The 11,853-nt window shown below is 27.8% G+C and overlaps 1 protein-coding gene across 1 annotated transcript; it reads right to left on the bottom strand.

The window, feature by feature from the left end:
• Positions 1 to 6,547: 6,547 nt before the first annotated feature.
• On the bottom strand, positions 6,548 to 10,863 carry LOC131181629 (glycine-rich protein 23-like). Its single transcript, XM_058150490.1, has 4 exons — positions 10,841 to 10,863; positions 10,574 to 10,752; positions 9,772 to 9,779; positions 6,548 to 7,191 (listed from the first exon to the last, which is right to left on the bottom strand). The coding sequence occupies exons 1-4, from the start codon at positions 10,861 to 10,863 to the stop codon at positions 6,766 to 6,768; spliced, it is 636 nt and encodes a 211-aa protein (XP_058006473.1). The 3' UTR covers positions 6,548 to 6,765.
• Positions 10,864 to 11,853: the final 990 nt, after the last annotated feature.

Genomic DNA, 11,853 nt, shown 5'->3' on the forward strand with positions numbered 1-11,853 from the left:
CGACTTTAGAAACGGATTTAAATCGGTTTATAATTTAAAACAGCTTTTGCAACGGAAATTGAGTAGAACTAGTTAAATTTATCAGAAACCGATTAGAAACGGATTTGAAACTGAAATTTGAAACGGAAAAACATCGGTTTCAAAATTCTAAATTAGCATCATTTTAGAAACCGCTTAGAAACCGAAATCTAAATTAGTTCGATTGTATTAGGTCATATTAGAAACCGAATAACGTCGGTTTCTAATTCATTGAATTTAATTTAGAAACCGAATGAATTCGGTTTTCACAATGAATGTATTTTCTATTTATATTTAGAAACCGATTTTTATCGGTTTCGAAATTATTATTAAATTTTAAAGTGAAAATAAAAACGATTATTTTCAATTTCTAATTTATTGTAGAAACCGATAACTTTCAGTTTCAAAATTTATCTATTGTATATTTTATTTAGTAAATTTTAAAGTTAATTTAGAAACCGATATGTGTCGGTTTCTATTTCTATTATATTTAGAAACCGATATGTGTCGGTTTCAAAATTAATATTATTTCTATCTTCTTTATGAATTTAATGTCAAAATAGAAACCGATTTTTATCGGTTTCTAATTTCCTTTATGAAATTTAGAAACCAATGGTTTTCGGTTTCAAAAGTTATCTAATTGTGTATTTTATTTAATATATTTAAAGTCAACTTAGAAACCGATTTTTATTGGTTTCTATTTCCAGTAATATTTAGAAACCGATTATTTTCGGTTTCAAACTAAATATATCATCAATTTTATCGATTAAATTTAAAGTCAAATTAGGAACCGATTCACATCGGTTTCTAATTCTTTTTGTTAATTTTAGAAACTAATTATTTTCAGTTTCAAAAATTAAAGTGTTATTTAATTATATTTAGAAACCAATTATTTTCGGTTTCAAACTTACTCAAATTAGAAATTGATTTTTATCGGTTTCTAATTCTTTTATTTATATTTCGAAACCGATTAATTTTGGTTTCAAAATTAATCTATTATTTATTTTATTTATTAAAATATAAAAAGAAATTAGAAACCGAGATTTATCGGTTTCTAATTATTTTGTTATAATTAGAAACCAATTTGTGCGGTTTCAAAAGTTTATGTATACTATGTATATTTAGAAATCGAATATTTTCGGTTTGAAAAAACTCTTAAATTAGAAACCGATTTTAGTCAGTTTCTAATTGCCATTTATTTATTTAAGAAAAAAAAAACTCTCATCTAATATTCACTCAGCTGCCCGTGATTAGGTCTTTTTCTTCACTCCCCTTCTCCCTCTAAGCTGCGCTTAGCTCAAGGTATGCCTGTTTCTCAATCTTATTCATCTTTTCCCTATTTATGGAGGATTGAATTTTTTTTTATTAAGTTATTATTTTTCAATTTTTTTAAGCTTAGGACTTGATTTTTATTTGCTGTTATCGCATTTGGGGGTTTGGTTCTTAGGTGGGGTTTTCATTTTCTTTGCTTTTCATTTTGATTGAAGCCGCCATTTGGTTTATTCTTGCAATTACTGGATGATGTTTGTGCTTTTGTTTTGGGAACAGACAATGGTAACCTACAGATAATGATCCCTCTGCAATTCTTTGTATGGGTTTGATACTTTTAGCTGCGCTGAAATTTTTGGTTTGGGTCTTGCAATTTTTGATTTGTTGACTGTGAAAGCTGATTTTGCTGTTCTGCTATATCCAAGCCTCAAAGGCATTAAGCATGTAGTTTTTGGCTGTGCAATGTAGGTGTTTCATGTTAAACCAGAAATTCTGATTATTTGCATTGCTTGTTCTGGCTCATGGTTTGTGTTTATTCCATTGTCTTCCCACATCTTTGGAACTGAAGTTAGAAATTTCAATGTCGAGGCTATGATGCGATTCCTAGCAACTTTTTTTCTTATAGCAAGTCCAGAGTTGTGAGATTTCAAATGATTTGAAGTGTTATTTACGTTATAGTTCTTGATTTTATTTCTAAACTGGTAGTTTTTGCATAAATTTAAGTTATATTTAGTAAAACCTAATGAAATAAAATGTAATTAAATATTTTTATCTACTTTAATTCATCATGTCTCATATTGACTATTCATTTAGAAATTTTCATTTAAATATATTTTTAGACAATCACTACTAAAATCACTTGTATGAAATTATATAGCATGTTACTACTAGCACAACTCAGATAAAAACTATTCACAAACCCATCCAAAGGTGATAGAGGTGATTTCACGTCAAGGGGAGGGAAGGTTGTCCCTTTCTGAAAGAAACAGGGTCACAGAAGAACATGCCTGTAATCCAAGAAAAAAAAAAAGATTTTCTCTCTCTAAATGTTAAGGAGAGCAAAAAAATAATTGAATAAAATTGAGACACTAAAATTAAGGAGTTTTAAATTTAAATTTCATCAATATTAAATTGAATATATTTATATATTATTTGATTTTGTGATATTTTTCTCCCTTTCAGATGGAAATAAATTAATGGTAATCTAATTGCAAGATTGGGAACTTGAGGACTATCTTGCCTTTCTGGTTTTGATTGTTTCTTATTCACCAAGCACATTTTTCTTTCACATCCATGTATTGACCAAAAAGTGTTGTGTGGTTATACAATTTATTTTTTGAAGCATGGAGTATCAGGTGACAAAACAGAAAATCATCAGGTCTTTTATTGATGTGTAAATATTGTGATTGCCAATATGTGTCCTCATAATGATGGCTGTAGGTTCAACCAATGATATCTGATTAGTTATAAGGAAACTTCTTGAAGTTTTTGTTACTCTTTTGTTATGGTTTCAAAGATTTGACAGGCTTAACTGTCCACATCCTTTGGTGACAGGTAATGATTTTCACATGGCACTAATGCTGTTCACAAAAACACATTTAATAATTATTTCCTTTTTCTTTCACTAATCAACATCCTTAATCTTGATTTGATTAAGTTTCTCAAGAAAGTGACAAGCTAGATTGATCCCTTAGTTCTTTTGTATATACAGCATATATATGCTGCTTTCTTATCAACAATTTATTTGATTTAGACCTCGAAAATATATAGCTTTTCTACTGCATCATCTTCTACTGCATCCTATTGCGCTCAGTCAGAGGCAATGGAGGAAGAGATTCAACAATTGCATCAGACTGTTGCAACGCTCAAGGATAGTTTGGTTGCAATGGAGGAGAGAGATCGACAACGTGAGCTGATGCTAGAGGAGAGATACAGACAACGTGAGCAGACACTGGAGGAGCGCATGCATCAAATGATGCAAAACATGATGGCACAAATGATGCCAACTCGGATGCGAATCATCAAGATGATGGTAGAGAGGCTGATAGTGGTGATGAGTGATGATCTTGTTGATGACAAGTAGCTTGTTTTTTTGTTATTATAATATTTTATTTTTCCATATAGTATATTATTGTCATAACCCTTCACTGTCATATTTATATATAATATTGACTAATATTTGATAGCCTGATATTATAAATATTATGATATTGAGCATTTAAAATTAATATTATATTATATGCTTCAGTACAGGAAATAATATATAAAATAAAAAAATAAAAATTTTCTATTAGTAATTTAAACGGATTAGAAACGAATTTTTCTGTTTCTAATCCAATAACACAAGGATCGGTTTCAGAATTTAGAAACCGATTTGAAATGGAATTTCTGTTTTAAAAAAATTGAAACCAAAATATCAGTTTTTAAATTAAAACGGATTTTGAAACCGAATATGTGGTTTCTAAATTTGAAACGGAATAGTGGTTTGAAAATAGCTTCAGAATTTGAAACGGACGCCATTTTCCGTTTCAAATTTATTTAGAAACTTACGGATTTAAAACTAAATATTTCGGTTTCAAATCGGTTTCTAAATGTATTTAGAAACCGATTTTCACTGATTTGAAACCGAATATTCGGTTTCAAATCTCCTTTTTTCTTGTAGTGAATATTTTCAATAAAGAAGATAACATAATTGATGAAGATACTGTCATAAATGAAAACTCCATGAATGTAGGAATCGAGGAAGTAAACTCCATGAAGGATAGTCTTTATATTTTTTATCAAGGAGATGATGAAGATGTTGAAGGTGTCGGTATGAGTGAAACTGCCATGAATGAATGTATGCAAAAAGGGAATTTTGTCGAGGATGTTCAACGTAATTTTGTAGATGAGGGTCCACAACCAAGTATGTGGTTTCCAAGTGTGGACAACATGTTTGAGTTTTATCAAGAGCACGCGAGATTGTAACTTTTTAGTGTTGTAAGAAAATCATGTTCAAAGGGCCAGAAATATTATTGTATTAGTTGTGATAGGGGAAGAAATTAAACGCTAATAAGTCATCAAAAAAGATTTGTTCAATGAAGAGTTTCTTAGAAAGAATATGAAGATAGATGCAAATAAGGATTTGTTCAACAAATCAACAGTGTACTTCTTTAAACTTTTTTAAAAAGGTAATTAAAACTCACATAATATTAATTATAAAAGATAGCTTAAGGAAAGTATGGGAACTCTTCTCCTATTTAGTTAAGTAATTGTTAGATAGAAGAGAGATAATGAAAAATTTAAATTTCACTCTCTATCCTCACATATCTTCCATTCAAAATTTTGATAAGGATAATTATCTCATTTTATGAGCATTTGTGCCATTTAGCATTATCCTTTTTTGACTCCAAAATGAATAACTCGAAATTAATGAGAAGTTACTAATAAATGTTATGTATAAAAGTAAGACTCACACTCTTAAGAAGAGAATTCAATTTCAATCATAGGAGATAATATTATTAGGAGAAACAGCTACGAACTCCAAAAAAAAAATTAATCTTCTATTAATCATAAATGAACATAAAAAAATTCCCTAATAATAAAAGAAAAAAAAAAAAAAGCTAACAGCAACGCATGGAAATTGGTAGGTGGTAGCTCTTTACGATCCTTAAGGCTTGTTTACTCACATAAAATAGTTTTTTATTTTTTATTTTTTATTTTCTATGAAAACTTTAATTTTTATTTTCTAAAAAAATAAGAGAAAAAATAAAAAAACATATTTATCTATAAATAATAAAAAATAATTTCATAATTCAAATAAATAAAAAATTATTCATATCTTTCATAATTAAAAAATTATAAAATATATTTAAAAACTTATTTTATTTTTAAAATTTTTGACATATTTTATAATAATATGAATTTTTTTATTATTATAAATAATTATTTTTTAAACAATTATTTAATTTTAATTATAAAAAAATATAGTATAATTTTAATTATAAAAATTTCATTGTTTTTTCTTTAGAAAACAGTTATAAAACATGACTTTTGTTATAAACCAAAACAATGGAAAATAAAGTTATTTTCTAAATATTAGTTAAAACTATGAAAAATCAAAAAACTTATTTTCTAATTTTTTATTATAAAACTTAATATATGTGAATACGAAACTCTATTTTTAAATATTTTTTAGAAAATTTTCAAAAAATTAGCTCTGTTTTTCACAGTCTAGCAGACCTTAAATAAACTCATTCAATGGCTCTGAAACCCCAGCACCACCTCTAGTAAATTGCACAACAACGTTATTGCAGGTCTCCAAGCTAACCATGGGTGAGCTCATTAATGCAAAATTGTTATTAAAGCCTGTCACGGATACCCTGCTCTCTCTTTCTTCATATCTTCACAAACATGGATGAGTGACAATGACTTTACCTTAGTTTGCATTCATGTCCTTTGGTGAGATCTTGATGGAGGACCAGCTAGCTTAAAAACTGGTAAGCTACTCATTATAAATGATGAGAATCTTAAATTTCGTATACACCATTGGAATAAATATTAATTCTAGCAATTTTACAAGTTTTAGTACTAAATGCATGAGATTATAACAAAAATGGAATCTTAATATAATAGTAATAATAATATTTGATTTGCCAAAATTAATTTTTCAGGATTTGTAAGTTGAGAAGATGTTGTTCTACAAAATGTTTTAATTTCAACTCTATGTATCACATGTTTTTAATTTTCCCTTTTATTTAATGGCATTGACCTTACTAACCATGCATTTTGAGTTGAAGGTCTTAAATTCTTAAGTCAAAAAGATTTCATGCTTTATGAATTAAAGTAAATTAATTAAGGTTTTAAGAAAAGGAGAATTTCACTAACAATAACTAATGAAATTGAAAGAATCTAACATAGGTAAGTTTTGTCAGAACTCTCGATTCATTATAAATTTAAAAAATAAATGTATGAAATTTTTAAATTTGATAGAAAAGTCTCATTATATATTTTGTACATTAAATTTATGATAGATCAAGTTTATAAATAATAAAAATATTTTTTTATATATATTTTCAACCCTTTATAAATGAAAGAGTATAACCGATATGTTAAAATTTTCATTAGTGTTGTCCTTCGGTTAATTTCATAAAATTAATATTTAATGGAAGGATTTTTATCGATTTATCATTAATTCAAAATATAAGATATACGGTGAATTCATTATTAAATATATAAGTCTTAAATTTATAACAATTCGGGTTTAAACAAGAACACAAAATAAATAAATTTACTAAGTTTATGTAATGTAACTATTTATCCACTCAAACATAACAGTAAAACTTCCAAGTAATTAAAGACAGAAAAATAGAAGCTCACGATAAAGACATGAATTAAACTAAAAAGACTACACAAACTCCATCAACTAGCTTAACTGCCATAAACTAGAGCTCTTCATCAACTCTACTAACAACTGGAAATCAAAGATCTACCAGTATTTCAAGGGTAAGGAAGACCACCAGTTCCACCACCAACAGCACCGCCTACTCCACCACCTGCACCCCCACCAACGCCACCACCTAAGCCACCGAGACCACCCAGGCCACTTCCGCCACCGAGACCACCCAGGCCACTTCCGCCACCTAGCCCACCACCAACTCCACCAAACCCTCCAACGCCACCTGTTCCACCTAGCCCAGTGACTCCACCAAGTCCCCCAACGCCACCAAATGGAAGCCCATTGCCACCAAGGCCAGTAAAGCCACCAACACCACCATAGCTGACGAAGTTCTTTTGGTCATTAAGACCAGCATCACTGGGCACAGTTTTTTTTACGCTAGGAACATCTCTGGCACTAGTTTGCACCGCTACTAAAGCGAGCACAACCATAACACTAACACACCACCTAGCCATTTCTCTCTCTCTCTATCTCTGTTTGTTAATCTTTTTGTTGGTATATCTCAATGTGGCGCGGACGCTCCCTATTTAAAGGCGGAAGGGGCGTTGGGGAACAGCTGTGAGCAGTAAATGGAGTTAAATACAAGTTCAGATAGTTTTGCTCTCTCCAAGTTTCGAGGCTGGTTTACGTTTACCGTCCTTTTATGGATTCATATAATTAAGGGGTTTTGGGGACTGGTTTGAGTGTCTCGATTAGGTTATTAACAAACATTACAGAGAAATCAGAAGTTATCAACAGAGCCAGGCTTACTTACATATGTATAGGTTGGCAGAAAGAAATATTAAAACTAAGTAAAAGAAGAACAATGCAAATATATCAAGCAAAGCAAGATTCTAACAAACATTACAGGAAATTTATTATTATTTTTTAATTTTACTACTATCATCTATAAATTAGTTTCTAAAATATTTGATAAAAAAATAAATTTACCAAAAATAATAAAAAAATTGAGTGGTGAATAGAGATCTGTCGGGAATTGCAGGACAACATTTTGTAGAGAGAAGAGGAGATGAAATTTCCACTGTCGCTGCAATAAAGACAAGTGGTTGGAGGAAACTACTACTGGACCGATTGTAATTGATTACCCGTTTTGAAATACAGGACTGTGACTTGGGATATGGGACCCCTTCTCTTCAATCAAATCTTTACCATGGATCCTCAGGTTTTAATTTCTTAATTTTTTTTCTTAAAAAAATACGACATTTGCTCGTATATATAATTTATCCATTGTTTTTCACCGTAATCAAAACATTACTCTTATTTATATTATTTAAAATATAATATTTATTTTAATTTTTAAAAATTAAAAAAGTAATTTTTAAACTGTTACTATTTCGATAGAGCATTTTAGTTAGAATAAAAAAGATATATCATTATTTTAATATTTAATTATTAATTTAATAATTATTTTTATTTAATATTTTTATTATTTATATGTAATAATTAGTAACTAATAAAATAGGTGACAGATATTAAAATAATTAATATTATTAAATAGAATTTAAATTAATTAATTAAAATTATGAATTAAATTTTAATGAGATGTGTTGCTTATTGTAGCCATCTCTAATTAGATTTTCTAGATATATAGTCCTGCGTATCATGAATCATAAGTTGATTTATAATTTTTTATTCAAATTTATTTTTAAAAATTAAAAGAAAATCAACGTATTTTAATTAATTAATAGTATTAAAATTGTCTATATAAAGTCTTAAAATTGAATTTTAATAAAAAAATTAGAAAAATAATTAATAATTAAAGTAAAGGTAAAGCTATTCATAATATAAAAATAAAAGATAAAATATATATATACGTATATATAGTATGACGCACATATATATATTTTCTATATAAAAATTTTAAAAATAAAAAGAGAACTGAAAATTTTGAATATTTGATAGAGATGTAATCCAAATAATCAACAAAAATTCTACTTAAAATATAGTCACGCATATTTAATTTAATTTAATAAATTGCAAGCTTTACAGGATCAATTGAGTTGGACCAACCTTCCCTTCAATTAGTCAAGATCTTGGGGTGGCCAAGCCTGCGTTGGAATTTCAACCCTGTTTAATAAAGCGATCAGTCAACCCATTTATCAATTTAATTAACTCTTATGATTTGAGTTGAATTTCTTTTTTTTTTTTAAATTAAACTCTATTTATTTTGTGAAAATATTTTTGTTTTATAATTTTTAATATTTAAAATATTTAAAAATTAATTAATAAAAATATTTTCACGATAAAAAAATTAATTAATTTTTAAAGAAAATGATTATCTCTTTTAAAAAATTGAGTCATTTTCAAAACTTAGACAATTTTATTAAATGTAAAAGTACTTATATATACATAACATAAGCATATATTACTGGTTTAACATTATAACTAAATAATAAAAAATATTTTCATAGAGCTATATAAAAATTATTTTTCGTAATATAAACAGTGCATTAGTTTAAATGGAATGTTTTTCTTTTAACTTTATGGATAAAGTTTACATTCAAATTTAAATTATTGATCAATAGTATGATGCTCATATGAGTCCAAAATGAGGGCTAGAAGCTGCAAAACAAGCTTTATTGAAAATTCAATCAAGATTTTTGGTTTTTTTTTTTATGAAGAAATGACAATTTAGCAACGAAATTAAAATCAATCAAATTAATAACTCTTTACAGGGAAGACAGACAGCAAATAACTAACACATACAACCGCTTGACCCACGAAATAAAGGGTGAAGGAGAGAACCAACAACGAGCATTTTTCCAATTCATGGTGAAAGAAAAAAAAATTTTCTCCATTGAAAATGGCAGAGTAAATTCTGATAAAAGTGCAAATTTTTTAACACAACCAACATTGAAAATGGCAGCTTGCAAGCCGACACTGACGCAAGCATGGAAGGGTTTAGCAAATGGAGTCGTAATTTAGAATATTTAATTATTCATTGGTGTTTGATACAAATGGTTCGACACTCTTATACTTTAAGTGAGGTCGAATGTTAGATCTTAATGGATAGTAAAAAAATCATTGGAAGCACTTTACTCCTTTACGAGACAACCTGATATGAACATATTAGACTTAATTCATTAGGCTGAAAATACTCGTAAAATATAAAAAATATAGAATATTTACTCGTAAACAAAATTTAAAATATTTACTTGTAAATATTTATTTAATTAAAAATTAATAAATAATTAAATTAAGATGAATTTTATTTAAAAACATAATAAAATTTATTATATATATAAAATTATAATTTTTAATTGACCGAATGTATAAATTATGCTAAGTTTGTACAAGAAATCCAATTTTAAAATTGGTTCCATCTCTCTTAATATATATATATATATATATATATATATATATATATATATATATATATATATATATATATATTTATTGTTAAGATTTTAATTCATATTGTTAGGTCACCTGTAATATCGTACAAATTTAAGAAATAAATAATTTATAAATTTAATTATTTTAATGCATTTTTGAAATTATTTTAAAGTGTTAATTTGAAATTGTAATTATTTAGTCTAGATGTATTTAATTTTAGAAATTTATTGTAATATAAGTTTATTCTTATTATATTTTAATTATAAATTAATTTTATTTGATGGTAGGTAATTGAGATATTTTAATTTAATATTAATTAAATAATATTATTATAAAAAATAAATTTTAAAATTAATTCTGGCCAATCAAGATGCAGAAAATTTTCTCTGCATAGATAAATTTTTTTTTTCTTTCGCGATGACTCGAAAAATAGCTCAACACAACCATCAGAACAACTCCTTGACTGCCGCCAGGACCACCATCAGTTCTTGCGTCCACCAAGTCCACCAATACTGGCACCAAGAGCTCCACCAAGCCCAGATGCACCGCCCAGTCCACCAATAGCGCCACCGAGACTGGGCAGCCCACCCACTCCAATACCACCACCACCTCCACCTCCAATGAAGCCACCTACACCACCATAAGCGACAAAATTCTTTTGGGCTTCTAGACCAGTGTCTTTTGGCACATTTCTAGCAATTGGGGGAGCAATTACCAGAAAAAGTACAAGCATACAGAACGACCTAGACTTATCTCTCCCTATTTCTCACTGGATCGTACTTCTGAAAGATTTCAGTACGCATGTATCAGCTGCTACAATATTGCCATGAATTAGACGTCCTTTTATAGGAAAGATTTAGTTGTGGTGGACAGTTCTTTGTATTAATTGCACTGCATGAACCCATATGCTTCGTAGCTCGCCTCTGCAAGAATGGAGGTGTCTTAATATTGTCCGAAGAGTTTATTATGGAGACACCGTCAAAGAAATAGAAGAAGAAATGGATCAACAAGCCACCATTTTATCTGAGATAGTAATGCTACATTTGTTTTAAATAGATTCATTTTTATTGAGATTGTGGAGCCTTTATTTCCAAAAAAAAGCAAGGAGCATGATCCAACCAGTGATTGGATTTGATCTCCAGACATTACCTGTATATCAGAGTTTAAATTCTGGAGTTATAGGAGGATTTTAGCTAAATATCACTCTCTGTCCTTATAATAATAACAATAAAAAAAAAAAAAAAAAGACTGCGAGGTGAGGATGATCTCTTTATCTATCTACAAACCTTGAGCTGTACCCACGGCCATATTTGTGATCACATTTAGAGACCAGAGAGAGGGAGAGGCAGCTTGCAAACTGACATGAGTCTGGGAGGCTATGGCTAAGGCTAAGGCTAAGATGCTCTGTGCAATTTTTCTTAAATTTTTTAATTATTTTTTTATTATTTTTTATTTTATTAAATTTTAATTTAATTTTAAATTAAAAAATAATATTTATAATAAAAATATTATAATATATATTATTAAATATTATGATTTTATTTATTAAAATAATATTTATATTTTATTTAAAATATAAAATAAAATAATTAAAAATTAAAAGAAAAATTAGACCCTACCTATATTAGCATCCAATTTTTTTTAATTATTATACTATTATTTATTAAAATAATATTTATATTTTTATTTAAAATATAAAAATAAAATAATTAAAAATTAAATAAGAAGCTGGACTACTTACAGTAGCGTCCAGGTTTTCATTTAATTTTTTTAATTTTTTTTATTATAATAAT

This window comes from Hevea brasiliensis, chromosome 7 (genome assembly GCF_030052815.1).
Source record: "Hevea brasiliensis isolate MT/VB/25A 57/8 chromosome 7, ASM3005281v1, whole genome shotgun sequence".
Taxonomy (NCBI): domain Eukaryota; kingdom Viridiplantae; phylum Streptophyta; class Magnoliopsida; order Malpighiales; family Euphorbiaceae; genus Hevea; species Hevea brasiliensis.

Excerpts from the sequence above, each read along its gene's own strand:
- LOC131181629 (XM_058150490.1), bottom strand. The coding sequence starts at position 10,863 with ATGCGTACTGAAATCTTTCAGAA. Across the intron at positions 10,753-10,840 it reads CGTACTGAAATCTTTCAGAA|AAATGTGCCAAAAGACACTG; the intron begins GTACGATCCAGT and ends CCCAATTGCTAG.